This window comes from Tachypleus tridentatus, chromosome 1, assembly GCF_004210375.1.
Source record: "Tachypleus tridentatus isolate NWPU-2018 chromosome 1, ASM421037v1, whole genome shotgun sequence".
Taxonomy (NCBI): domain Eukaryota; kingdom Metazoa; phylum Arthropoda; class Merostomata; order Xiphosura; family Limulidae; genus Tachypleus; species Tachypleus tridentatus.
Genome location: NC_134825.1, coordinates 41,722,103 through 41,748,562, shown reverse-complemented (window position 1 = coordinate 41,748,562; position 26,460 = coordinate 41,722,103). Strand labels below are relative to the sequence as shown.

At 30.4% G+C, this 26,460-nt stretch overlaps 1 protein-coding gene across 3 annotated transcripts in view; it reads left to right on the top strand.

Moving 5' to 3' along the window:
- Window positions 1-3,537: 3,537 nt before the first annotated feature.
- The window catches only part of LOC143246908 (aldehyde dehydrogenase family 16 member A1-like), a 43,709-nt gene continuing 20,786 nt past the window's right edge, over window positions 3,538-26,460 (top strand). For 2 of the 3 annotated variants that reach the window (XR_013026232.1, XR_013026231.1), the window contains exons 1-8: window positions 3,538-3,666; window positions 8,182-8,408; window positions 15,346-15,524; window positions 17,018-17,177; window positions 19,866-20,124; window positions 20,773-20,961; window positions 22,911-23,000; window positions 26,011-26,256. Coding sequence is in view for 1 of the 3 variants with exons in the window: in XM_076494171.1 (XP_076350286.1) it covers window positions 3,568-3,666; window positions 8,182-8,408; window positions 15,346-15,524; window positions 17,018-17,177; window positions 19,866-20,124; window positions 20,773-20,961; window positions 22,911-23,000; window positions 26,011-26,256 (1,449 nt within the window). In the remaining 2 variants the exon portion in view is untranslated. The remainder of the gene's footprint in view (window positions 3,667-8,181; window positions 8,409-15,345; window positions 15,525-17,017; window positions 17,178-19,865; window positions 20,125-20,772; window positions 20,962-22,910; window positions 23,001-26,010; window positions 26,257-26,460) is intronic. The other variant, XM_076494171.1, reaches the window with a different exon arrangement.

The window sequence follows — 26,460 nt, the reverse complement described above, 5'->3', positions numbered from 1 at the left end:
ATATATGTGTATTAGTGTTACACGACCAAGTTATAGCCCTTCAAAATAGTTAATCAATCTATATGATCGTATACCTACTAACTCGTGACTTTGTCTGAACACTTTTGCACAGTACTGAAGATTTATATATGTGTATTAGTGTTATACGACCAAGTTATAGCCCTTCAAAGTAGTTAATTAATGTATATGATCGTATACCTACTAACTCGTGACTTTGTCTAACCACTTTTGCACAGTACTGTATCTCAGTTTGACTTTGCTAAAAAAAGAAAAAAAACACAACTTTTAGTAATATAGGCGTCTGTTCAATCAGGGAATAAATACAGGCAAGAGTTTTACAGTTACGGCCTCATTTATGTGAATAAACGTAATAAAGTTGTGCACATGACAAAGATCGCACCAGTGATCCAAACGTCGTCCCAAAACAATCTTCCTTACTATAAGAGCGGAAACTTGTAATAAAATGAAAACATAATATAGGAATAATTTCATATTCATTATATACATCACGCATCTAAAATGCTTAAAATAGATAATATTCTGGAAACGCTCATTCAAAATTAAATTTGATTGAAGGTCAGTGGCCTTTAATCACTTAGTTTTATAAACCTACTCTTATACTTGATTGTTTCAGCTGGTAGGGCCTGGCATGGCTAAGCGCGTAAGGCGTGCAACTCGTAATCCAAGGGTCGCGGGTTCGCGCCCGCGTCCCGCTAAACATGCTCGCCCTCCCAGCCGTGGGCGTATAATGTTACGGTCAATCCCACTATTCGTTGGTAAAAGAGTAGCCCAAGCGTTGGCGGTGGGTGGTGATGACTAGCTGCCTTCCATCTAGTCTTACACTGCTAAATTAGGGACGGCTAGCACAGATAGCCCTCGATTAGTTTTGTGCGAAATTCCAAAACAAACAAACAATTCAACTGGTAAGTTTACTACCACACACATTAGTGAAAATAATTACATTTTAATGAAGTTAAATAGTAAAATCATAAGGAAGGACTGCGTTAAAAACTGTAATTCCAAACCTCTAACCGGAACAAAAATAAACTTAACAAAAACGCTGCTTTAACTGAAAAGATCTCGGGGTACAAGCTATAAATGTAGGATTATAAAAATGTACCCTAGGTTTTGGAGGTGACTGCGGAAGAGGATCCACATAGCGGTGGGGATACACTGTTTATCAGTCATAGCTTCGCCAATCTCACATAAGAAGTAAAGAATAACAATAGATATAGAATTAGAAATAAAAACTAGAAATAAAAAAATGTGGTATCTCAAGTACCCAACGTCCCACATGTATATCACGTGGCTATGTAATAATATCAGGTGCACAACCTCGGGGCCCATTACTCTGTGTGCAAAATTTCATGATTCTAGGTTCTTTGCTTTTGGAGTTATGGCGGTCACACATGCACACATATAAACACGTTCTTTTATTATTATAAATTAGTATAATGTGCTCCCTGGCCAAGCAAATATACCTTTACCAGTAAAAAAGTAATGGTTTAGAAAGATGGTGTTTGGGCACATACCAATTTTGTGTTCACCCGTTTTTTGTTGTTGTAGTTATAGCTTTGTGTTGAAAAATCAAATTTACTAGCAATCTGTTAATTTTCATATTGTAGAGTTACAATTGTATTATTTTAAGAATATTTTTTCAATTCATTATTCTATGTGTCTACCTATAGTAAACTTAAGTATGTTAGAGAAAATTATTATTGTTGGTCAACAATAATTTAATATTTTTTGTTAAAACTAAAGAAATGTTTATATCACCACGTTATCAAAGTCGTGATCAAAGACAGATGTGCATGTATATATGGACAATGTTTGACCTGTAAAAATGTTTCAAACTCATCGTTGTCCAAGAAAACAATCAGTCACGTGCTCAGTTTGTATCAGAACTTAAAACGTATGTGTCCTTTCCGTTAGATTGGAAAACTTCAAGTAGATATGATGAAGTAACTTGAATTGAAAAGCATAGAAATATCTAGCTTACTTAATTTCACAATTACTAATGGGCTCTTGTATAACAATCTCTGGTGTTACTGCCTGTGTGCTCTCTTTTTTTCAGATGTGTCCTTAAGAATACAATTAGGTAATTATATATCTTACCTATAAATTGGTTTACCAATGAAGCTCTGAAGTACTAAACTAAGATTTTTGTGTGTAAAGTAATGTATTCCTTGGCATGAAATAATTTACTCTTTGATACGAGCAGGTTTGTCTTCTTGCTTTATCTATTTGAAAAATTTGATGTTCACATTTAGAGAGTGTGTGCTTTCTTATAGCAAAGCCACATCAGGCTATCTGCTGATTCACCGAAAAGGATTCGAACCCCTGATATTAGCGTTGCAAATTCTTGGATTTACTGCTGTACCGGCGAGGGACTACATTTAGAGAAATAAAACATTAAATCCGTATTTGGAAATTTCCTTATTCACTTAAATAACGAATTATAAAACGCATTTAGACTGTTGACAATATTTTTTTTTTATATAAATACTAACGTATTGAACTCCTTTGCTTTAACAACTTCCAGCATTCAAACTATAACTTTAGAACTGTAACAAGCGTGTAGCAATTTTCAGGGTTAGTATACCTCTGAGTTCAGAAAGGGGTAAATTCTGATAGCTGGAAGAATTATTAGTTTCACCTGAATACCACAGAAGTACAATACACGATTAAAAGAGTTTAAAATGTTGTAATAATACTTGGTAGTTAAGACACTGGACTTGTAAACTGCGGGTCGCGATTTCGAATCCCTGTCACCAAATATGCTTGCACTTTTAGCCGTGAGAGAGTTAAAATGTTACAGTTTGGTTTGTTTGTTTTGAATTTTGCGCAAAGCTACTCGAGGGCTTTCTGCTCTAGCCGTCCCTAATTTAGCAGTGTAAGACTAGAGGGAAGGCAGCTAGTCATCACCACACACCGCCAACTCTTGAGCTACTCTTTTACCAACAAATAATGGGATTAACCCTCACATTATAATACCCTCATGGGTGAAAAGGCGAGCATGTTTGGTGCGACGGGGATTCGAACCCGCGGCCCTCAGATTACGAGTCGAATGCTTTAACCCACCTGGCTATGTCGGGCCGTCACACAAATAAACAAAATAAATTTTCCTAAATTCCATTATTTATTTTTTGTAATACTGTAGATAATTTGTATTGATTGTTTTCCTTTGCGAATCATTATGATTTGGTAGAAATATTGTAAAAATTTAGGTTTTTTTGCACATAAAAATCACAACTGCAATTAGTGCTTAAAGCTAATAACTAAACTCTATTTATGCTACATCATAAATTTTCATCATTTTTCTTTTTCTCGACTCATCCTTTTCATGTCTAATATCAAAATATTTACTGAACCGTAACACAAAAAATGCTGAACTTTCATAGAGAATTGCTTTGAACAAATAATAGTGGTTTCAATCTTTATTATAAGATTATTACTATTAGCTTATTTTGTATAATTTTTTATGTACAGGTCTAGGAATTGAAAACAATTTGTATACAAAAACTGTACCTTGTGCCAAAGGTTAAGTTTTGACTGCTCGAGTTTCTCATGATGGCCGCAATAGGAGATAAAATGAGCAATAATATCTTACAAATATTTCAGGAACTTAGTTACGCACAAGTTACAGATTCAGATGACATTGTTAAGGTTAATATGTATTTCTTTTAATAAAAATTATGTGTAATAAACTGGTGATGTAATTTATATTTATTTATAATATGTTTTAAACTTGGAATGTTACAGGCTATTATTAGTTACCGTAGCACTACTTGATTTAAGTACTGTAATTTTGAAGTACTGCTTCTAGCACTAATATATACTATTAGTATTAGTATAGTAGTACTATATATAGTGTTCACCACTAGGACAGCGATAATCTATGGATTTAAGAGACTAAAATCAGGGATTCGATACCCTTTGGTGGACACAGCATTTAGCCCAATGTTGCGTTGATATAAGATAAACATACGCGCGCGCTATTACTAGTTATCGAATTAATGTAGGTAGAAGTTTGAAATCATAACTTTGAACTTTAACAACCTTTTATAGTGGATTTAAGGTTGTGTGGGCTTAGGGGCTAATAACATCTGTGGGCTTTACATCCCATCAAATTTTACATAGAATCAAATTATCAATGTTCCCCCTCTCCCATTAAGACCATGGGTCCTGGGGCTGAGTTCCCTTTGGCTCCTACTTAAATATACGACTGATAACTTTAGTAATATAAATAATGGTAGTTATACTATAGGCCTGTTCAAATGAAATAACATGAATATATACATAGTAATAACAATATTGCTATCACTTAACTACATATTAGCAATTGCTACTAGTAGTAATATTGTATAGTATTGGCAAAAAGTCTGCCCCACCCCACATCAAATAAAGATAAGGTACATGAAACTGAAAGAAGGAATTTATTGCATGTTGACATATTTACATATCTCATGTGTTCTTTCATTTACAGATCTTCCACATATTTCAGATCATACTTCTTATTATGTTATACCTGTGTAATTCTACTTGTGTAACTATAGATTTACAACTAAGCATTCTTTTGAATAGGTGCTTGAATCTACCTTTTTCATCCTTAATAAACCTGAAAAATAAAAAGACATTATTACTGAGATGCAAAAAATTAAAATTGTTAACACATATAGGTGGTGGTACGACTTTTCCCACCCTGTAGTACATTACTAGGTATCATATGCCATAGTTTACATTGATTGTACCTAAACTAAATTACTTTTTTCATAGTACCTGATAAAAATTAATAAGATAGTATGGTTTGTAATTTAATAATTTGTACCAACATGAATTGAGGCAGGATATTGGTATTACAAGGCATAAAATTTATCACTAGTATCACCATAATGTTTGATATGCACAAATGAATTTTGTTATATATTAGGGAAACTGATCTTTATTATAAATCCTACACTTTTATGAAAAAAAATTACATATTTCAGTTTTTAATATTTAGATTACTTTTCACATGTAAGATAAAGTTATTTCTTTTTGTTTTTTCAAATGATCATTTCAAACTTGTCAATTTTTTTAAATATTTGGATTATATGCATATTGAAGTTTTTTATAAATATTGTGGTACTACAGTTAATAATAGATCTACAATAAATACTACTGTAACAATATATACTGACATTTAAAGTTGTTTTTTATGCCTTGAATATCTAAAACCATTTGCTATATAGCTTATGTTTCCTGAAAAATGAAGGGTAAGAATTTATATTATTTAAGTTTGCAAAATTATTTGGGGATTAAGAGGATAAAGATTTTTGATTTCTTTACAAAATTGTGTGCTACAAGTTAAGCTCTTGAAATTCTTGGGATATCTTTGAGCATCTTTAGAAAAGTTAATGTTTAGAGAATGGTAAGGCTCCTTGGATAAATAACTTTCCCCAATGGTTTTTAATAAAGTTAAGGATTGGGTGTGTCAGCTACTTGTTATTCTTTTTTTTCTATGTTCTTGAATAGTGGGCATTTCACAGAAAACTGGAAGTTGGTTTATGCTATTATTTTTAAGGGAAACTGTAAATATTATCCATTTAATTATAGGCCTATTTGTCTTAAGTCAGTAGTAGGAGATTAAAGTATGATAAACAATACTTTGCAAAGTCATTCTCTGCATATTTGGTTGTGGATAGTTGGCACATTAGATAAACAAGTGACTAGTTGGAAGAAAGCAGAGGTTCATTATAAATGAAGTTCATTCAAAGTGGATTAATGCCAGAAGTGGGGTACCTCAAGGGCATTTGCTCTTTTTGATTTAATTTAATGACATAGATGAAAGAATGGTCAAAACTTTGTTAATGGCATTGAGATTATGGACATTACTAGATTTTAAGGTGATAACGTGACTTTATCAAAGGATTTAGATCATTTTATTAGTTGGAAAAACAGTTGGCAGGTAGTTGTTAGTTAAGATAAATACAAGTTAATACATGTTAGTTATTCTTTTTTTTTGAGTTACAAGTATAATTACAATGAAAGTAACTTTAAGTGTTATTAAATAAAAGCATTGTGATGTTCTTGTTAATCAGTGTCTTAAGCCATCCAAGGAGTATGCTGTTTGTTGCCAGTAGTAATGCAAATAGGGTTTTAGGTTGTATTGAAAGAAGTACTGAGTATAAGTCTAAAGAGGTCATAATTGCATTTTCTAGGTCACTGGCTGGCTAGGCCATGTATGGAGTATTGTGTTTAGTCTTTACTCTTAACCTTGGAAAGGATATAAAATTGTTTGAAATATTTCAAGTGAGGACTACTAGGATGATATGTGTATTGTAAAGGTTTTCATCAAATGACAGGTTAAAATCTTTAAACCTTTTTTCTCTTGACAGAAGAAGAGTTAGAGATAATCTGATTGAGGTGTTTAAGATTGTGCATCATTTTCATACTGAATATGGAGAATAGGGTAGAATTGAAGGACATGAATATAAATTTCAGCAGTGTAGCTGTCAGATTTAATTTTCTATACGGATGTTGTTGGAGCTTAGAATTGGTATTGTTCGTATGTGGTGGAAGCAGTTAATGTAGGGGAGAACATGATAAACATTTGGGTAATAAGGACTTGGTTTTGAGCTTTATGTGTAAAGAGAGAGAGAGAATTTAGTTGAGTAGATGGGCCAACAGGTCCTTTGTTTTCATAAATGTTAACTGGAAGGTTACAGGGTATATGTGGATATGAAGAAAAGTGTTAAAAGCGCTCCTGACTAAGAATCATGTTGGAAATATTGTGATGATACTGAATCATGTGGATATTAATTATTTGGTGGTAAAAAGAAAATTTGTGAGATTAAGACCAGATAATCCATTATAACTAGTTGACTGTTTTTCTTAGGTCTCTAAAGAGGGTAAAGATTGTATAAGTGAGCCTGTCATTTGTAGGTCAATACACAGTTGGTATATCCTTAACAATTGGAAAATTGCTAATGTTGCTTCTATTCCTAAATTTATATGGGTGCTGCTCTGGAAATTATAGAATAATGTCACTTTTGTAGTTTAGAAATTATAGAAATTAGGTAATTATAGAAAGGCTGATAAAAATGCATTGTGATATCATCTAATGAAATATAAAATGAACATGAATTTACTCAAAGTTTTTCCTTGCTAATCAGTTAAGTTTTTTGAGGCTGCTACATGTTTATATATGGGACTTGGTGCACTTGAATTTGAAAAATAATTTGATAAGGTGCAGTTGCTATTTTCATTGATTCAAGGTTGCTCAGTATTGTGGATTAGTACCACAACTCCCAAATATATCAAATAATTCTAGTTATTATTGTTTAATATTATTCAAACTATCCAAGTCTCATGAGAGAATAATTAATTAGTTGAATGTAATCAATTATTGAGCCTGATGATTAACCAAATATAAAATGCCAGTAATTGCCAAGTTGTTTCTATGGGCATATGAATCTTAAAGATTTTTCATATTGAAGTATGTGATATAATAATAGGTGTTTATTTTGTAATATAAATACATACGAGTTGAGTAGATATTTGTAATAATTAGGTGAGAGTTTTTGTGGATTGTTTTGATTCTTTGACATTTAATAAATATTGATACTGGAGTTTTCATATCAAGTAGAAAATTAATTCAGAACTTCTAGATTTATCAAACGATATTCAAAAAATAATTTTTATATAGTTTTTGATAGCTAATCACTGAAATCTGTAGAATTATGTGGAATAAGTTTAACTGTATCTGAGTGTTTCTCTGTTTTTCAAAGGATTATTTTTGTAATGCAGGTAAGGAAGTTGAACTGCGATCAACAAATTAATTGTAATGCATTTTAAAAATTTGTAATTGTTTGGATTGTTATTTTTCCATAATTCAAAGTGTTTATCTGGTAGTAGTCTATGAAGAATATTTATATCTGAAAGAAGAATGTTTATTGTAAACTTCCTTTGTAACAGTATTTCCATAGTTAGAAAAGAAAAATTTACTTTTGTTTTAATATTAGGTATGGCTGTCACAACATAACAGTCCTGTGGGATTTTTGATGGATAGCTGTTTGGAACAACCCAGTGAAAGAGAATTCAAAGGGATTATAAATCCTTGTACAAAAGTAGAACTAACTAAACTAATTAACTACAGTATTTCCATAGAAAAGAAAAGTTTTACTTTTTTTTTAATATCAGGTATGGCTGTCACAACATAACAGTCCTGTGGGATTTTTGATGGATGGCTGTTTGGAACAACCCAGTGAAAGAGAATTCAAAGGGATTATAAATCCTTGTACGAAAGTAGAACTAACTAAAGTTCTTTTGGGTAAAGAAGAAGACATTGAAACAGCCATCTCTACTGGAAGAAGGGCTCAGGAAGAATGGCATTCACAGCCCAAAAATCGTTCAAGAATTTTGTATAGGTATTTATAAAAATTTCATTACTAATTAGATTATATATTCTATGCCTGTAGTACCAACATGTATGACTAAGCTGTTGACAGTAACCTCCACTGGTTCAATGATGACACATTGAGTAATCCTGGGAACTGTTTATTACTACATGAAAATGAGTGACATTGACATGCTGAGCAGTGAATTTAATCAGGCACTAATAAACTGAAACCTAAATGGTATTGCCTGCACAAATGATGATAATGAAAATCTTCTCTTTCTTAATGTGACATTAAGTATTTATATTCCATAGTTCACCATGTGTCAGTATCATGTTTTCAATGATTAAAATAACACACTGTCACAGCTAATCAATATTAACTTCCATAGTGTCACGTGCTCACAATAATTAGTACAATGCCACAAACCAGTTAATGATAAACACCTTGTGCAAATATGTGAATGTTGAGTGACATCGTACATTATAGTTTAACCAATTCTGTATATGCATTGCTCTGAGTGCACATCATCACATTTTGTAGATTTACTTTCAAAATTTTATTAAACTACTATGTTATTAATGTATGTCCATACATTTAGGTATCAAATTGTTTGTGATTCACATATTCATATCATGCATTATTTAATTTCTTAGTTGTAAATATTAACAAAAATTGTTAGATATTTATTTTTTATGTGCCACATGGTGCATTGTTTTCTGCTTTTGTGTTGTGAGCATCATAAAATATAAAACCTACAGTTTGGAAAAATTAGAAACTCAATTTACCAATATTGACAAACTAGAATATAAAACAAGAACCTCCTATCTTTTCCATTTGCAGATATACCATTATATTTTGCAAACGCACCATAGTGGTCTGCCTACCTCTTCCTTCTTTGAAAGTACTTGTTTACTTGTGCCTGTTTCTTTTAAGTACATATTTATAACCAATCAAAAGTGCTTAATTGGAACTACTAATCAGTGATGTCGAGAAAACCCACTTGTAGAGAAATATATATGTAAAAACGGCTCGTTTGGGTTGAGAAAAGTTTTTTCGTAGAGGAGTGAACAATGTTTCGACCTTGTTTGTCAGGTTCACATGAAGAAGGTCGAAACATTGTTCGTTTCTCTATGTAAAACATTCATTTTCTCAACCCAAATGAGCCATTTTTACATATATATATTAATTTGAACTAAATAATCCCTTCAGTCTTCCTGAAGCAGTCATGTAAGTAAAACTGTTATAACCATTGGTGAGTTTGAAGGCCTATATGCTGATCAGAAGTGAGACCTTTTAGACCCACTTATAGCTTATCTAGGAAGATGGATAAATTACAGTGGTATTTTGGGGTACAAATACAGTAACTTATAATTTTTTATTATTTCAAAATACATATCTAAAACATACAGAATGTTTTTTTTCTTTTACATTCTTGAAGCATAAAATTTGTCGAGGCTTGGCAAGTATAACACACAAATAGAGAAATTGTGAAGTATTGCAAGTACTAGAAGTCATTGCTTTCTGTATATTTTTATTTACTGTTCTATGTTTTAAGTAAAATAATTGAAATTTAAGAATTTATATGTGAATAGTAATAATATATATATATATATATGTTTGCATACATTCATAATGTATGGTAATTGAAATATCACAGTTTTTAACAAAATACTGGTGCACTAATAAGATATCTGGACTTTTTAAAAGCCTGTTTTGTGCTATTCAGTATGATAACATGAGCTGCATGTGTGCTACATGATCCACAACTTGTGTAGTGGAATTCTTAGTTAGACATGGTTCAAAGGCAAATAAAACAAAATATTAATAAATGTAAATAGATGTATGCTGTTTCAAGATTTAAGCTATCTACAAGAAACATTTGTGGCTTCCTGTTACAACTTACAGTCATTCTAGAAAGTTATAAAAGGGTAATTTGTATGGTGAAATTAATAATAAAGTTAATTGTATGTGCATTGTAAACAGTTTGTGATGATATAATTACAGATGTAATGATTATGTTCCAACAGATAACTGTAACAGAAGAAAGAAGTAATGCTAATTTATAAGTGTTTCTATTACACTAGCTTACCTTTTTAATTAAAATTGCCCATGAGTACATTATCCTTCTATAGTACTTGCATTGCACTAGGTCACTTTTTAATAAAAAAGACTCATTAGTAGATTATGTATTTATAGTATTTGCATTGAACTAGTTCATGTTTTTTTATTAATGTAGCCATTGAGTACGTTATATACCTCAGATGTTTGCATTACATTAGGAATTTTCTTGCTAATATGTGCATTTCATTCACATTTGCTTTGTAGTTAATTAAAAGTAATTATCTTATGTTTCCATCTATTATAGATATATTACTGAAAGTAATAAAAAGACGTACATAAATCATATTGCTCACTAAACCTATTTTAATAATTAGAGGAATAACGATTTGTAGTATGATTTTTTTTTCATTTATGAGGTCTTGTTTGCTTCAGTATTTTGTCATAGTGTATTATTAAATTTTGAACAAAGTAGTGTACTTTGGTTACATTAACTGAATTCATTCAGTGAAGTATTATATTATAAAAAAGCAACATTGTATTTGCTGAACTAAAATATTGCTTTGACACTAATCTATTAACCTTTTTTCTTTTCTTTTCTTAGTATATTACTTGGTATCCTGTTAATATTGCACATTTGTACTTAGATTTTCAAAAATATGGGAATAATTCATAGAAGGTCTGTGTGTATGATTCTTAGTGGAGATAGAAGAGTTATTGTGTAGGGACAGGTTAAAATCTCTTATTTTCTCCTGAGAAAAGGATAAGAGGTGATATTATTGAAGTTTACAAGGTTGTTTTTTGGAATTGATAATATTAAAGTCTCAGATTCTTCTCTATCCTGAAGAATAGAAGGAGGTAATACAAGTTTATCATTTGATAGAAGGAGGCTATGTTTAAGTAAAGACTGTTTTATTTTTTTGTAATACTGTTTTTGACTTTTGGAACAAGTTACTGTCAGCATTTAGAGACTGACACATTAGAAGAGTTAAATAAGGGAATTGGCAATTTCCTGAAAAAGAAGGAGTGGGTTTACTTCTCTCAAGAGTGGGTACATTTTTTAATTATTAAATTTTACATTATAAAAATACAAACATCGAGCTAGTTTCAACAGTGTGGTGCACTTAAATGCAAATTTAGTTTCAATAGCAGTTACATTTCATACATCTAAGTGTGTAAAACACAGTGAAATACTTGCATTAGTGAACGTTGTACCTTCACACACGTATATATATTTAAAAATTAGTTTTTTGCTATGAACTGTATCAACATGAATCACTTTCAGCCTCTGTTTGAAAATTTCTTCTATGTTGAATGTTCTTACGAGGCATTGGTAAATTGTTGGATATGACAGCACTGAGATACTTTTAAGTAGTGCAGCTCCTGTTGGTATGGGTATTTTAATAATTGTGATGTAACATTTATTCTTGCAATATTTCAATATTTATTTATTTGGATATTTTTTCCATATTGAGTTTAATTTAGGAAATATGTTTTTGTTGTCTGTATACAAATATGGTTCTGCCTTTATTACAAATGTGCATGGTTAAAATAGCTAGCTACACATTGATATAAGTATTTGGTTGGTGTCATGGTCTATATTTTCATCACCTAAAAATAAGGTACATGTTATTAAAGGTTTTTTTTTTTTTTTTTTTTTACAAATTATATGTTATTTATGCATAATATTTTATATACTGTGCTTCTCCATTTCAATAATTGTGAACATGTTTTGCAATACCACCACATTACATTTAACTAAGGAATGTTCAACAGTACTTGTATTGTCTTTAAACCTTGGACTACTGTATTTATTTATGTACCCACAGTCTTATAATGGAACTACTATAAATACCTTCATGTATTGGACAACTGAATTCGTAAGTTACGTAGGATCGTTTAAATGAATGAATCATATCGTTAATTGAGAAAAAATATTTAAATCCCAAGTAGACATTTTAAACACACATTTTACTTTGATTTGTGGATGAATTACTCTTGTAAGGACATTCCGTTCATTTCCAAGACAGATGCTAAATTATTTAGTTCCTATCAGATAATGAGTTATTTTGTCAAGTTTAAATATTAAAACAACTTCTGGATTTCTCAGAATTAAACTTTAATGTCCCAAAAATTGCTAGGGTCCATAAATACTGTATCCTTTATAGTCAAAAACTAAAATAAATTAAATGCCATTATAAGAATTTATCACAAATTGAATTTAAGTCTGTTTTAATTTTCCAAATTGGTTCACAGAATTCTTCCAATTAACAGTATGATTTGTCTTCTTCAGTGGTTCTGTTTGATTTATGAATTTCACAAGTGTATAACCCATTAAAAAAGGCCAAGTACTGCCACTCCCATCCCATAGTGTACCCTAACCTCACATTTTGTAACTAATTGAAATAACTAAATTTTGCAAAACAAGCTTTACCAACAAAGAGATAGAAAAGTGAAGTTGAGGCAGGCAAACATCAGTGAATTCTTTTTGTGAGCCAATCAAAATTAAGATCATTCATGAGGTGCATTTGTGGCTTATCTGAGCTATATGAAAGCCTGTGTTTAATTAGTAATTATTTTCATGAGTCATGACATTAATTAGCTAAGGTGAACAATCTTGAATTAACCAAAAATAATAAGAATTGAAATGGTAATATTTTGATTACTTGGATAGTTAGAATAAAGAAAACAGTAATAATCAGAAACAGTTTTGATTAGTTGATTATTTTAGACAAACTGATTTGATTGTGATTTTGTCTTGTCTATTATTGCATGTTATGCTGAACTCCACTGTAAAGTGTAGAAGTACGTTACTAAAATGAGTTCAGTCCTATTTATCATTCACAATACAATAAAGGTGATGCAATGATTCAAAAATCAACATTAATTTATATGCAGTTTTAAAATATTACACAACCAAATCAGTATTTTATTTTATATTCTCAGTTAAAGTTCAGTATTGTTATTTGGTCTGTTACTCTTTCGTAGATACCTCTGTGCAAGAATAACCTGCTCATAATGCTTAAATGCTTCATTTAACATCCACAGAGGTAAAAGCAATGATTTGGATTATGAACATTGTAATTACATTATATTGGCATTGTATATATAGCTTGCTTCAGTACTTTTTAGATTTTTTTTCAGAGAGATGGAATCTACTCAACCTGGATCCATATGGTTATAGATTGGGCTAATCTTAGGATTTGTGGACAAACTGGTTTGGCAAGTAGAAGTGACCAGAAGCACAATCTTAATGGAATGGGCTGAACAGAAATTACGCTTAGTAGGATGGTAGAGATAAGGGTAATCTTGTTAAATTAAGCAGAAGAGAAACATTAAATATTACCTTGAATGTGGGTGATGTGAAAGATAGAAATTTGTATATAAGTGGTAAACTTGGAGAATATTGGGAACTATAGCAGTACATCTACAAGTGAAACAAACAGAGAGACTTAGAAAACATATCAATAAGATATACATGGATTGTCATAACGTTTGAAGATTACATTTGTCAAAAAACAACTAACGAATGTTGAAGAATTGTAGCAGAGAGTACAAGTAAGATGAAGACCAAATGTTACAGGTCTGTATCATGTCATGTGAGAAGGTGAAGGGGAATGTCAGAATCCTATAAAAATACATATTTAAGAGAAAAAACATTGCAGCAAAACAAATGGCATATGTTGGAGAACCATTTGAGCTGAAAAATATTTGATGTTGTGGGTCTACTGTAGCATATGTTTGGGAAAAACAGTCAGTGTCAGATATTGTGGTACAGTTAAAATGTTAAGAAAATGTAGCTGTGTTTGGGAGGTATAGAATGCAAGAAATAAACATGTAAAAAGAGAAATGGAATGTTATAATGCTGGTACTGTGCTTGATGGAGAGGTAAAAATGGATAATGTAAGATAATTAACTGTACATTACTGTGAAATAAACAGCATGTCAGAAATGTTTACTTGCAGCATTTTATAAATGAGGTGAGAAAAATGGAATGCTAAAGATTTATAACAGTGTTAGGGTAAAGAATAGAGATTGGAAGGGAGAATATCAGATAACTGAAGTCACTACATGTACAAGAGAATGAAACTGTATTTGTTGGAGAACTTCAGGGTAGGTTCCTGAAAGTGAAAATATATAAAACATTATATAAGTGCTGATTTTGAAGAAATTGCATGAAAGTATGAACATTTATTTATGTGCAAGTTTACTACATACACAAAGTTTTGTAATTCAGAGAATATCAGAGTCATGAATATAAAAAATTTATTACCACACACTAGGATTTAGTATTTTCTGTAGAATATCCTAGCAACACTTAGTGTCTTTATATCTGGCATTCATTATGATTACTAGGTTCAACCTCTCCTTCTGTTTTCACTGCATGATAGTTTCTTATAGGGTTTACATTAATGAAGAAATATTAAGTGGACATGTCAAAAAACGTTTTGTATTTGAATAAAGGTCCTTGGGCCAGCATTCCATTTGTTCTTTTTGTAGTCTGATAAGTGTGATTTATCTGAAGACAAATTTTGAAGTTCAGTGCACACCACTAGTTTATGTGCATTATGAATGTCTGAACATGTAAATGCACAAGTGTAGATTGTCAAAATACGATATTGATATTGGCCAATCTTGGACACATTGGCATCAATACAATATTTTACTCAGGTTGCAGGCTTACAGATAATATAAATTTTTAGTGTACTGGTAGTTTAGCAGAATATTTTGTGTGATAAAATGAAAAAGATTATTGGAGGGCTTTACATTTGTTTGCATTCATTTAATGTCCAGTTTTATTTAATGTTTTGTAAAGGCTACAGATACACTATTTACATATTTTATTGTCCATTATCACATTTTTTAAAATTTAAAACAAGTGAATTTCCAACTTTTTCTGCTTTAGTATTGCAAGAAATATTCAGAAACACCAACGTCTCATCACATTAGTAGAAAATATTACAAGTGGTAAACCTGGGCATCAAGTCCGTGATGTAGACATCCCTTATTTGATTCGGAACTTGTACCACTTTGCAGGTTGGCCTTTGGTCTCCACAAACTTGGATGATTGTTGGAATCCATTTGGTAAAGTTATTTTGTGGTCTTATAGTGTCATTGCATTTAAATTTAAAAAAAAATCTAGTATTATTATATACATTTTACAAAGTTTTCTGGGAGTATATAATAAGATATTAAAGTTCTCTTGGATATAACAGAGGTTTCTCTATTTCACTTCACATGTACCATCATGCAAAACAATGGCTGATTAGAACTCCCAGTTTTACACATTGTATACACAAAATCATCTGCTCTTAACATATTACTGTTGTAATATAAATAAATACAAAAATACTTTATTATGCATAACCATTTATCTGATAATTTAGTAAGCCTTAATTCACTAACAAACTATACATATATTGGATGTGATAAAATTATTTTCTTTTTTATTGTTATCACTTGACTTGAAAATTAAAAAAACATTTAAGTTTTATTAAAAATAATAATTAAACTATTACTTTGAGAAAGAAGAAAATCAAGTTCCGAATACAAAGCAGTTTTATAGTTAAGACCTCAGTGAACAAGACCTGAGAGTTTGAGACCAAGACTCATCAGACCTTAAAGGTCAAAACTGAAATCTTGTAATACATTACACAATGAAAAATAAAGCAAGAAGAATTAAAAATCACATGCATCAAACAAACTTTATTAACATTTTAACTGTAAATCTTTTACTTCTCTTATTCCACAGTCTTTGTTTAAATGTATTCTCCTTTTGATTAGTTGATTATTTTTGTGAGTCATAATTTCAGTTACTTGATTGTTGGGATAATGAAAAACTAATAATTTGAAACACTAATTTCAATTAATTTATTATATTTGTGACAGTCGACTTAATCTTAGTTTTAATTAATTAATTGTTGAAATAATGAAAACTAGTAATAAATGTAAATTTTAATTTTGATTATTTGATTTAATCATAAGTTTCATTAAAGTTTGTGTGGCATTAACATATATAGTTGCTGTTCATAAGTAAGTCATTAATTACCAAACTGTAATGTAGAATGAAACTGTCTATAGGGTTTGACATTTTGTATAGTTTTTTTTTTCTTTTAATGTAGTATTGCAGCAAAAAAAAAAAAAAGTATTCCCCCATATTTTCTTGTATAACGTTTTTTTATGTGAATACTTTCAGTTTTATTCTAACTTCATTTCATTATTTCATTATTAGTTTGAAATTAATTAAAAGTAAGCTTCCACTTGAATTAAAATTGAGTCTCTAACTGTCAAGGTAAGCTGCCAGTGCACTGTTAGAATTTGAATCACACTAAGCAGGTAAACTGTAATTATCAGTTTTGTTAAATCCCTTTACAAATCACATTTTTAGGTAATAATTAATAACAATATTCTTTTTTATTTCAATGCTACTTTTTTATTTATTTATTTTTCATTGTTATTGTAATTTGAAATACTTCATAAATCTCATATAACTACACGTACTCTCTGAACCTGTTTTTGTTTGAGTCAAACAATACTGCCTCATATAATAATACAGCACTTGTGTTTATTTCCTCTAGATGTTACTGGAATAATGATACACAAGGATTCAAGCTCACTGAGTACAATTCCATGGAGAATTGTGGAAGCACTTGCTGTTGGAAGTAGTGTTGTTGTTTTGGCAAATTCTGAGTGCTACCTGTCTGTCTTGCTCTTTGCTGAAGTTTGTATCTCAGCTGGGTATGTACCATATCTAGTTATGATAAACTTGAATATGAATTTAATTAAGAATCACTGTTTACTTGAACATTGAGTTTAAAGTTTTGTCTTTTTTTATATATTTATTCTAAAACCAAAATAACAGTGTAGTCAAACTAGATTTTACAGTTAATACTTAGTGAGGAACAACCTACTGAACTATATAATTAATTAAAGGAATACAGTGACAGCAGCTTTTACAGTAAGCAAGTTCTGATTTTAATGATTACAACTTTTCTGCCCCTGCTAGTACAGCGGTATGTCTACAGATTTACAACGCTAAAATCAGGGGTTCGATTCCCCTCGGTGGGCTCAGCAGATAGCCCGATGTGGCTTTGCTATAAGAAAACACATACAACTTTTCTATCCATAGTATTGAGTCGTCAGTGGTAAAAGCTACAATTGGAAAAATGTTTTGAAATGTAGCATTTATCTAATGATAGCTTGGTGATGTGTGTCAACATTATGATAACTAAAATCAGAACTTGCCTTCTCCAAAAACTGCTGTTATAGTGTTTTTGAATGAAGTAAATTTTGTAATGTTTTATGTAAAAGCTGCAATAATAGAAGTTTACATTGAAAATGCTCAAGTTATTAATGGTGCTTTAAAATTGGTCAGTGAATTCAGTAACTTTTCCTTCTTTTATATATTATATTGTATTATATATTATAAACAATATATTTTGACATGATATCTTATTTTAGTATAATATATATTTTCTAAACTTGTTCTATAAATATAAGAATGTGTGTGCACTCTTACTAAAGCCATTTTATACAAGTTTAATAAGCCTCCATATTAAAAATAGCCATTTAAATGTACTTGATTGATATTGCCAATTGTTAATTAAAATATTTCTTGCTTGTGGTGATGTAATGAAAAAGGGAACATTATCATGGAAAGGTTAATTCATTCAAACTAGTAAATAGTTTTGGCAGTATACCTAAATGTTGTTCTCATGTGTGTCCTTCCCACAGTGATGCATTACCAGCTATTCACTATATTTCAGTTCAGAACTATTCTGAAGAAAATACCAGTTTTCAGTCCTCATCCTTAGCCAACAAAATCATTAGATTTCTATCAAATTCAATCTCCTTGACATGACTTTGAACTTCTTTCTGACCGACACAGTTATTTGCTGAGATCAAGGAACTAATTTCAGCTACATAGTATTCTTGAATAAAGTAGTCTACCATCATAAAAGGCATTGTCTAATGTCTTATTGATTCTTTTCCAGACTGTTAATAAGAAAGCTGTCCATCATAGTGCTAGTGACTTGTTGATGTGGAAAGTTTAAGTACTTATAAAGTTAGAAAGTAGAAATTTACCTTCAGTAAATTCTAGATTTATATGTTTTTATGTAGAGTTTATTTATTTATATGTTCTTTATACTGTTGAAAAGCTCTCAAATTTATTTGCTTCTGATATTTCTCACATGTCAAAAAATAGTAATATGTTGCATAATAGCAACATTTAGTGAGTGCTTAAAATAGGTTACTTGGTTAGGTATTCACATAATGCAACTTGTTTATCTTTTAACTGAATGCCCTATTTTTCATTTCTCTGAACAAGAACCATACAAAATAATATACTTAATTATTCCAGTTTCCATGTTCAAGGGTCTGAGCAATATATTATAATAAATATTTATTATGATTCATGCACCAGAAATGGAATACTATGTTTCATATGAAGGTAAACAGAGTTATTATTGTGGTTTTAAAAAATCACTGAAGTAGTGTGAAAATTAAGACATTGGTATGTATGGTAAAAATGTTTTATTTCAGTGAAAAGATTAGATTTATTTTGACATACTTTTACTGTATTAAAAAAGTATTTATTCAGGGCTAATGATTAGTTTTAATGTGTAAAACAAAGACTAATAATTTTGATCTTACAAAGTAATATAATTTTGCAGTGGCTCAGTGGGAGGCCTGATACACAGATTTGCTGTTTATTAGGTATACTAATTAAGTATGTTTATAATGTTGGAACTTTTTTGTTGTCACTGATGAAATAATGAAAAAAAAACACATCAAGTGTTAGTTATGAAGAACAGCAATAAATTTATTAAAGTTAACATGTTATGGAACAACAATATGGAATGAAATAACCATACAAAGTTTCCAGAAAATCTCAGTCTATACAAGTCTTGAAAATACAGTCCTTAGGAATTACTGTTTTTTGACATTGTTGATATATTAGTAGTATATTAATATACTGATAAAATGAATTTTAGTAAAATGCAACAACTAAATGTGTTCAGGAGAAATTATTTTTACTATTAGTGATATATATAAGAAAAAACTGAAAATGAAAAATTTTATTTGTGTATGACTCTTTACAAATGAATGAAACTGTATGAACTGAATGGATATGATAATTATTGAATTTATTAAAATTTCTCAGAAACATTAAGCAGCATGCACTGAATGCTTCACTGTGTTAACAAGTGTGCATTTAGGATTACACTGTACAGTTTACTAAAAATGAAATACTGAAAAGAGTCAAGAAGATGAGAGTAGATATTATTTGCAACTTAGTTAAATTTTTTATATAGGTGTATTGTGTAAAATTCTCACCAGGGAATGAGTTTTGGCAGCGTAACTCTGAAGATATATATATATAGTTTTAAACTCAGATAAAGCTATATTGTTTATTTTCTCCAGATTACCACCAGGCTTACTTAATGTAATTGCTAGTGATGAACTAGGTTTTGAAAAGCTGTCTTCAAGTCCAAATGCAGAAAAACTTGTGTTCATTGGATCAGCCCAGATGGCAAAATCTATTCGTAAAGTGTCAGCAGGATGTGGGAAAGATCTTTCCCTTCATCTTTGCAGTCGGCCAGTGGTCATTGTATTTGATTCAGCTGATCAAGACAGTGCTGTTGAAGGAGTAATTGAAACCTTGATAATTAACAATGGCAAGGTGAGTAATGTTCGTATTATTTGTAGTACCATGAGATAAGATATGTTTTATTCTTTTTTTGGTGTGTATATATATATTTCATTTTTTGTAAATACTTTGGTATGCATTAGCTATCACATTATTAGTGAATATTCTGCTACATTAAATAGACTTGTATTTAATGTAGGTAGAAAGTATACTAAGATTTGGTTTCTAAGGTAATGTATTGAATATTTCGTGAGAGTCAAGGATTTCAAACTCTCCAGAATGTAATCTTTGCTAACAAAATAAACCTCTAATATTTTTTAATGTCTCAAGCTTTAACCTGTTGACTGCCAAGTATTTCAGCTGCTACAATACAACTCTAATGCTTCTTCATTTTGTAACTTTTTTCGTGACGCCATTTTGGATCGAAAGTGAAACAATTTGTAAGTAGGTCAAATGCATGTATGGTGCTGTCATCAAGCGTTGAAGTTACATATTATCGAGAACGAATTAACTCGTCCGTGGCACTGTGTTACCGATTGGCTTGGACGAGTTATCTTGTCTACGGCACTGAACAGATTAAACTTTATTCCTACATTAAAAATTGTACAACTAAAATTACTCACATAATTATTTCATTAGATATATTGAAATGCTTATGCGTATTTTTGATTCTGATTTTAGACAGGAGTCAAAGTCTTACTTCAGGAATCCATCTTTAGCAAGTTCCACTCTAAGCTGAAAGACCGTTTTAAACGATTGCAAATAGGTTTGTGTATGGACAAGAATGCTGACAGCACCCTGGTTACTGAAACAGCTTCTAAAGAGTGCTTGATCAAACTTGTAGATGAAGCACAGCTGGAAGGAGCAGAGGTATGTTGTGAAATAAATTTGTTTAGGTCTTCCCTTGTAACGTTTTTTGCAAAGTATTCTCTTCATAAGTGTGATGAAGTATGTTTCTCTACTTTGCTGAGAAGAACTGAACTGCTTACAAGCATCTACCTTAAAGAATCTGTGGAGTAAATTAACAATTAGGTAAAAGCAAAACTAAGTGTTTTTGTACTTAAAATAGATCAAACTGTATTCACTGATCACCTTGTTAATTTTATTGTATCATATTCCTGGTAACATCACACAAAATTCAGTGTTATAGGTTTGCTAAATATTTGAGCTATACGTTATTTAATAGTGCAAACTGTTTTAAATAAGTGCATCAGAACAATATAATTGAAAAATAATTATTATCTACATATATTCTGTTTTTTACATGGCTAATTTTTGCCCACATTTTTAGTTTCCAATGAAAGAAACAACACTACCTGAGTTATGCAAGATGGTCTGCACAGAAACTAAAAAAAATACCTTTTTTAGGTCCACAGTTAGTAGTCACTGTTTGCATCATTATTCATGAATTTTACTAGGCTTGTTACATTCTTATATACAAATGTTAACTGATAATTCCATCTGTTATCAGTTTTTTCCAGTTTGTCTTCTAAATATTTTTGGTTGTATTTCATTCTTTGAACTTTACTAACACATTAATGTATGTTTTTTGAATTAATAAAATAACTTCACAAGATCTCATAGTCTGGACCCTGGTAAGGCATTTAGGGTATCTTTCAACTCATGATACAGCATTTCTCAATAGGTTCATTGTATTTGTGAATTACACTATCTGATTTCTGTTTAGTTATGAACAGTTGCTGGATCTATGAAACTAATTTTTTAAACAGATTAGCTCTACTAAAGTGTTTTTGTGTTGATAATCAGATGCATATTAACATTGCAAATGCACATATAAAACATTGAACCATTCAAAATAAGCACTCAAAATTAATTTTGTCATGATTTTTGATAAAGTGAAAATTAGTATATACAAATTTGGTTGTTAAATTTAAAAACAGTATTACATTGCTTTTCAGTAAAAATATCAAACAAACAAACTTAATATAAATTAGATATGTTGTAAAAACACTAGTTTACACAAAAATCAAATATTAAAAATAAACAATTTTTTTTTGTTTTTTTTGCTTTCTTAAGAGAAGGCAAAAATATAGGAACAGAAAATTGTGTTTTATACCTTAGTTTATCTTTAATACAGAAGTGTTTAAGTTAGACTTGTTGATGTTTTTCATTTAGCTTTTACTATGTTTTGTTAACAGATCTATTCCTGATTGTTTGCTATTGTCAACCTGGTACTGCAAGTCATTCTTTTTGTTATTGTTTTATATAAACTCTTTAAATATAGGAAATAGACCATTGAGCAGCAATTTTTGGAACTTTGCATATTTAACAAATGGCTTACTTAGGTCAAATAATAAAATTATATATCTATGTCACATGAAAAGTACCCACCACATATCATTACCATTTAAAGAAGGAAGAGCTATTGACTTATAGTTATCAAAGTCCTACAAACTTTCAAATGAAACATGTTTCAATTACTTCTAAAAATAAAACTAACATGGCCACTAAGGACTGATATAAGAACACTCATCAAATGTTATTGTATTACCAAATGAAAGGTAAAATAATGCATTTTATAATTTTTTTTCCTTTTTACTATTCCAAAGCCCTCTCAAGATTTAAATAATTTTGTTAGTAGCTGTATGGTGATTAGGAATTTAGAAGGTAAATATGATGTAAGAAAGTTTTAGCAGTATTTTATATATTTCTACAAAATTTGTACACAGTAGTCCCCAAAAGTATGTTAATAAACATGTAAATGTTCTTTATTCATAAGAAACACAGAGGCTGATAAAAGTGTGTTAAATGTTAATGCCATTGAGAACTTTCATAACCTATGACATTGCAATTATTAGATATTCCAAGCACACCCTGTAAGTGACTCTGGATTTCCACCAACGTTAATAAGCAACATCCAGACATCCTCTGTGTTAACCATAAAAGAGGTAAGTGAATTGTTAAAATTAAAATTGAATCATCCACTTTAGTAAATGTTAAAGAATTTTATAACTTTTAGGTATGACTAAACTTTCAACCAGCTCCAACAGAATGCTAACTTTTATTTCAATATTTGATCATAATATAATGGAAGAAAAAAAAAGTGATTCATTTTCACCTTAGTTACAAACTTGCATTTTCACTTTATTACTTAACTCTTTGACTACAGTATGGGTGGATTCCATCCAGCCCACTTTCATCAAAGTAACCATAAAGCAATTATGTTCTAACTTTTTAACTCTCTCAACATGGGGGCAGTCTATATGACTGACCACATGACCTCTTTCTATTGTTTAAAGTCTTTGTAGGTTTAATTCTTCTAACTTTCAATATAGTGTGTATATCTTCACAAAATTTGACTCTATTTGACTTGATATTATAAGTCTTTAACATAAAAAAAATCATATTTTTTAGTGAAATATAGTTAATAAAATAAAGATTTGTCCATGAATGTATCAGGTATCTATTTTGAACAGTCCATGTGCAAAGTAATTTTTCATGTTAAAATCAAAAATACTTTTTCTTATCTCAAAATTCTCAGACTTCCTTTGTATAATCTGTAAAATCCTCCTTAATACATAATTAAGACTGTTCAGTTGCTATTTGCATCATTATTCATGAATTTTATTAGGTTTGTTGCATTCTGATATCCAAATTTTAGCTGCAAGTTGCACAACTAATTGAGTGGATTTACATATTTCAGTGACTTCTAAAAAACAAAACAAACTACCGTGTTTACTCGCTTATAAGACGGGGATTTTTCCTCGAGATTTCGGGCTCAAATTGGGGGGCCCATCTTATAGGCGAGGTCTACAGACATAGAAAATAAATTTAGTTCACTCAGAACTGTGCAGATATTTCAGACAGTGAAAATAGGGAAGTGAGCTATCTTGTTATTATTAGATCTGTGATTGTGAGTCAGCGCATCGTTCGTTGAAGGGCGCGCGGGACTTCGTTTTTCCCTATAACGTCATACCGGTAAGCACAATGCATCTTGTCGGTTTCTTCCCGAACACTTGGGTGCTACCTTGGCTGCTTCTCGGTACTAGCTTGCTGTATTCATTTATTTTCACTTTTCTATCTCTTCTATTTTTCTCCTTCTAATCTGAAATCGAAATATCGTATACGAAACCCAAAATTAGGTTTCTATTAATTTCCATTTTTTTCACTTTTCTCTCGTTACCTGCTTTCCTTCCTTCGTCTTATAAACGAGTCTAAACAGAATATCGACAATCTCTCAGGTGAAGTTGGGACCCGTCTTATAAGGGAATCGTCTTATAAACGAATAAAAACGGTACAACTAGTACATGCAACTCATGTTTGTGTCTCATGAAACATTTTTATTATTTTATTTTACTTAATCCTATCTTAACTGACCTAAAAGTATCCTAAATTTTACATTTTAGTTGCTTTTGTAATTATACTTAAAGAATAAACAAGAAATGAAATGTTTATTGAATCTTCTTTTTTGCTTACTCATTGTCGAAGAGAGTTAACCCTAATTTTTTATACTACTCATAGTATTGCAGTTAAAAATTAGTATTTAATTAAATGATGCTTTAAACAATACAGACTAATAACATGTAAAAAGGAAACACATTCCATTACCTCTCAAAAAGTTGTTGCCTTCCTAACTCTGTGATAATAGTCATTACAGATTTATTCAAGCTAGTCATTAACTTTCTCACAGGAATGCATTTTTTACTCTGAGTGAAATTGACACTTAATGATTCAGAACATAGTGTTGTACAGCATGTCATTTGATAGATGAAACATGCAGGTAATATATAATTAAACTTAAGAGTAAACTATTAATGAATTATTAAAGAGAGGATGTGACGGGTGGGTGTGGCAGGAGGATTCTAATTTTCAGTTCGATTTCTCTGTGACCAAATGAAGTTGAAGACTATAATAAATGTGGTTTATCTGACCAATGACAATTTTATAGAGTAATTTACCTTTAATTTCATACTTTATTAAGGGGTAATGGATACATTTGGGATGATGACATGCTAAGAGAAAATTTGTCACATTAGGGGAATTTCAAAATTTTTTAAATATCATGTTATACAATTAAGAACTTAAAACGTATATGCTATCAAAATATATATTATTATTTAAGATTTTCTGATATTCTAATTGGTATAACATAAAAAAGTTTATAAGACACTAAATCTTTGTGTCATGTACAATAAAAAAAACCTGGGTAGATAGGGTTAAAATTTATGGATATCTTAATGACATTTTACAGATTATCCGTAAACATTACAGGGCTTCAAGTTGAAGGGGTAATGATAATATTGTTTACACTAGAATTATAATTTTTATTTTTTACTTTAATACTTATAAAAGTGAATGTTTTGTTTGAAACTATGTCACCTCTGTGAAAGTGATTGATACCATTGTTTTGGTTTTAAGTTATTGTGTTATAAAAAAGAAAGAGAAGAACAAGAAATTCAAACTTTTTCCTATAATATTTAGAGACATTCACAGAACTTGTAAGTCAGTCATTACATGGATATTGTAAAGTTCTGATTAACCTATTGAGGAAATATTTAAAATACTACTTCAATGTACAGTATGTGCCTCCATTCATATGTAATGCTACTACCTGGCTGATAAATTATTTCTAGTAGACATCCCAATCCCTCTCATGACTTTGTCAATAGATAAGGTGAAAAACAGAACTTTTCTTTTCTTTTCTTTTGTTAAGGAACACTGCAATATTTTTATATTAGCTCAGAGATTACTGTAAAAAATCTCCTATTACTTCCTAACAATTAAATACTCATTTAGAAATTAAGATGGAAAATGTTTAAACTGCCATTGTTTTATGGAAATTGTAATTGGCTGTTGCTGTTTCTTCTTTGAATATAGTAATACACAACTATTTGTATAATAACAATAGTTTTATAACATTACTTTATCTTTATTTTTCTAATGAAGTCTGTTTGTCAGTTTGTTCCAGGTCCAATTCTCTTCCTGCTTCCTTTTAGAACACCAAAAGAAGCTATTACCCTTGCAAATAATAGTTTGTCTGGCCTTTCAGCAAGTGTGTGGACAGAAAATATATCTCTTGCTTTAGAAGTTTCATGTTATCTTAAGGTTGGAACTGTGTGGATCAATAGTCAAAACATACTTGATGCTGCAGCTGGATTTGGAGGTTGTAGAGAGAGTGGGTATAGTCGAACAGGAGGAATAGAGGTATGCATTTCATATTTAACCAAATTGATTGCAGGAAAAAACATGTACTTTCATTTAAAGTGTGAAGCACATGCCTAACAGATTGTAACTTTCTACACATGTAGTAATGCTGTACTTATTGCAAAAATTATTTTTGGTACATTTTATTACATATTTAGGAACTTAACATTTCTCATGAATCAATAGCTTTTATAATTGGTGTTA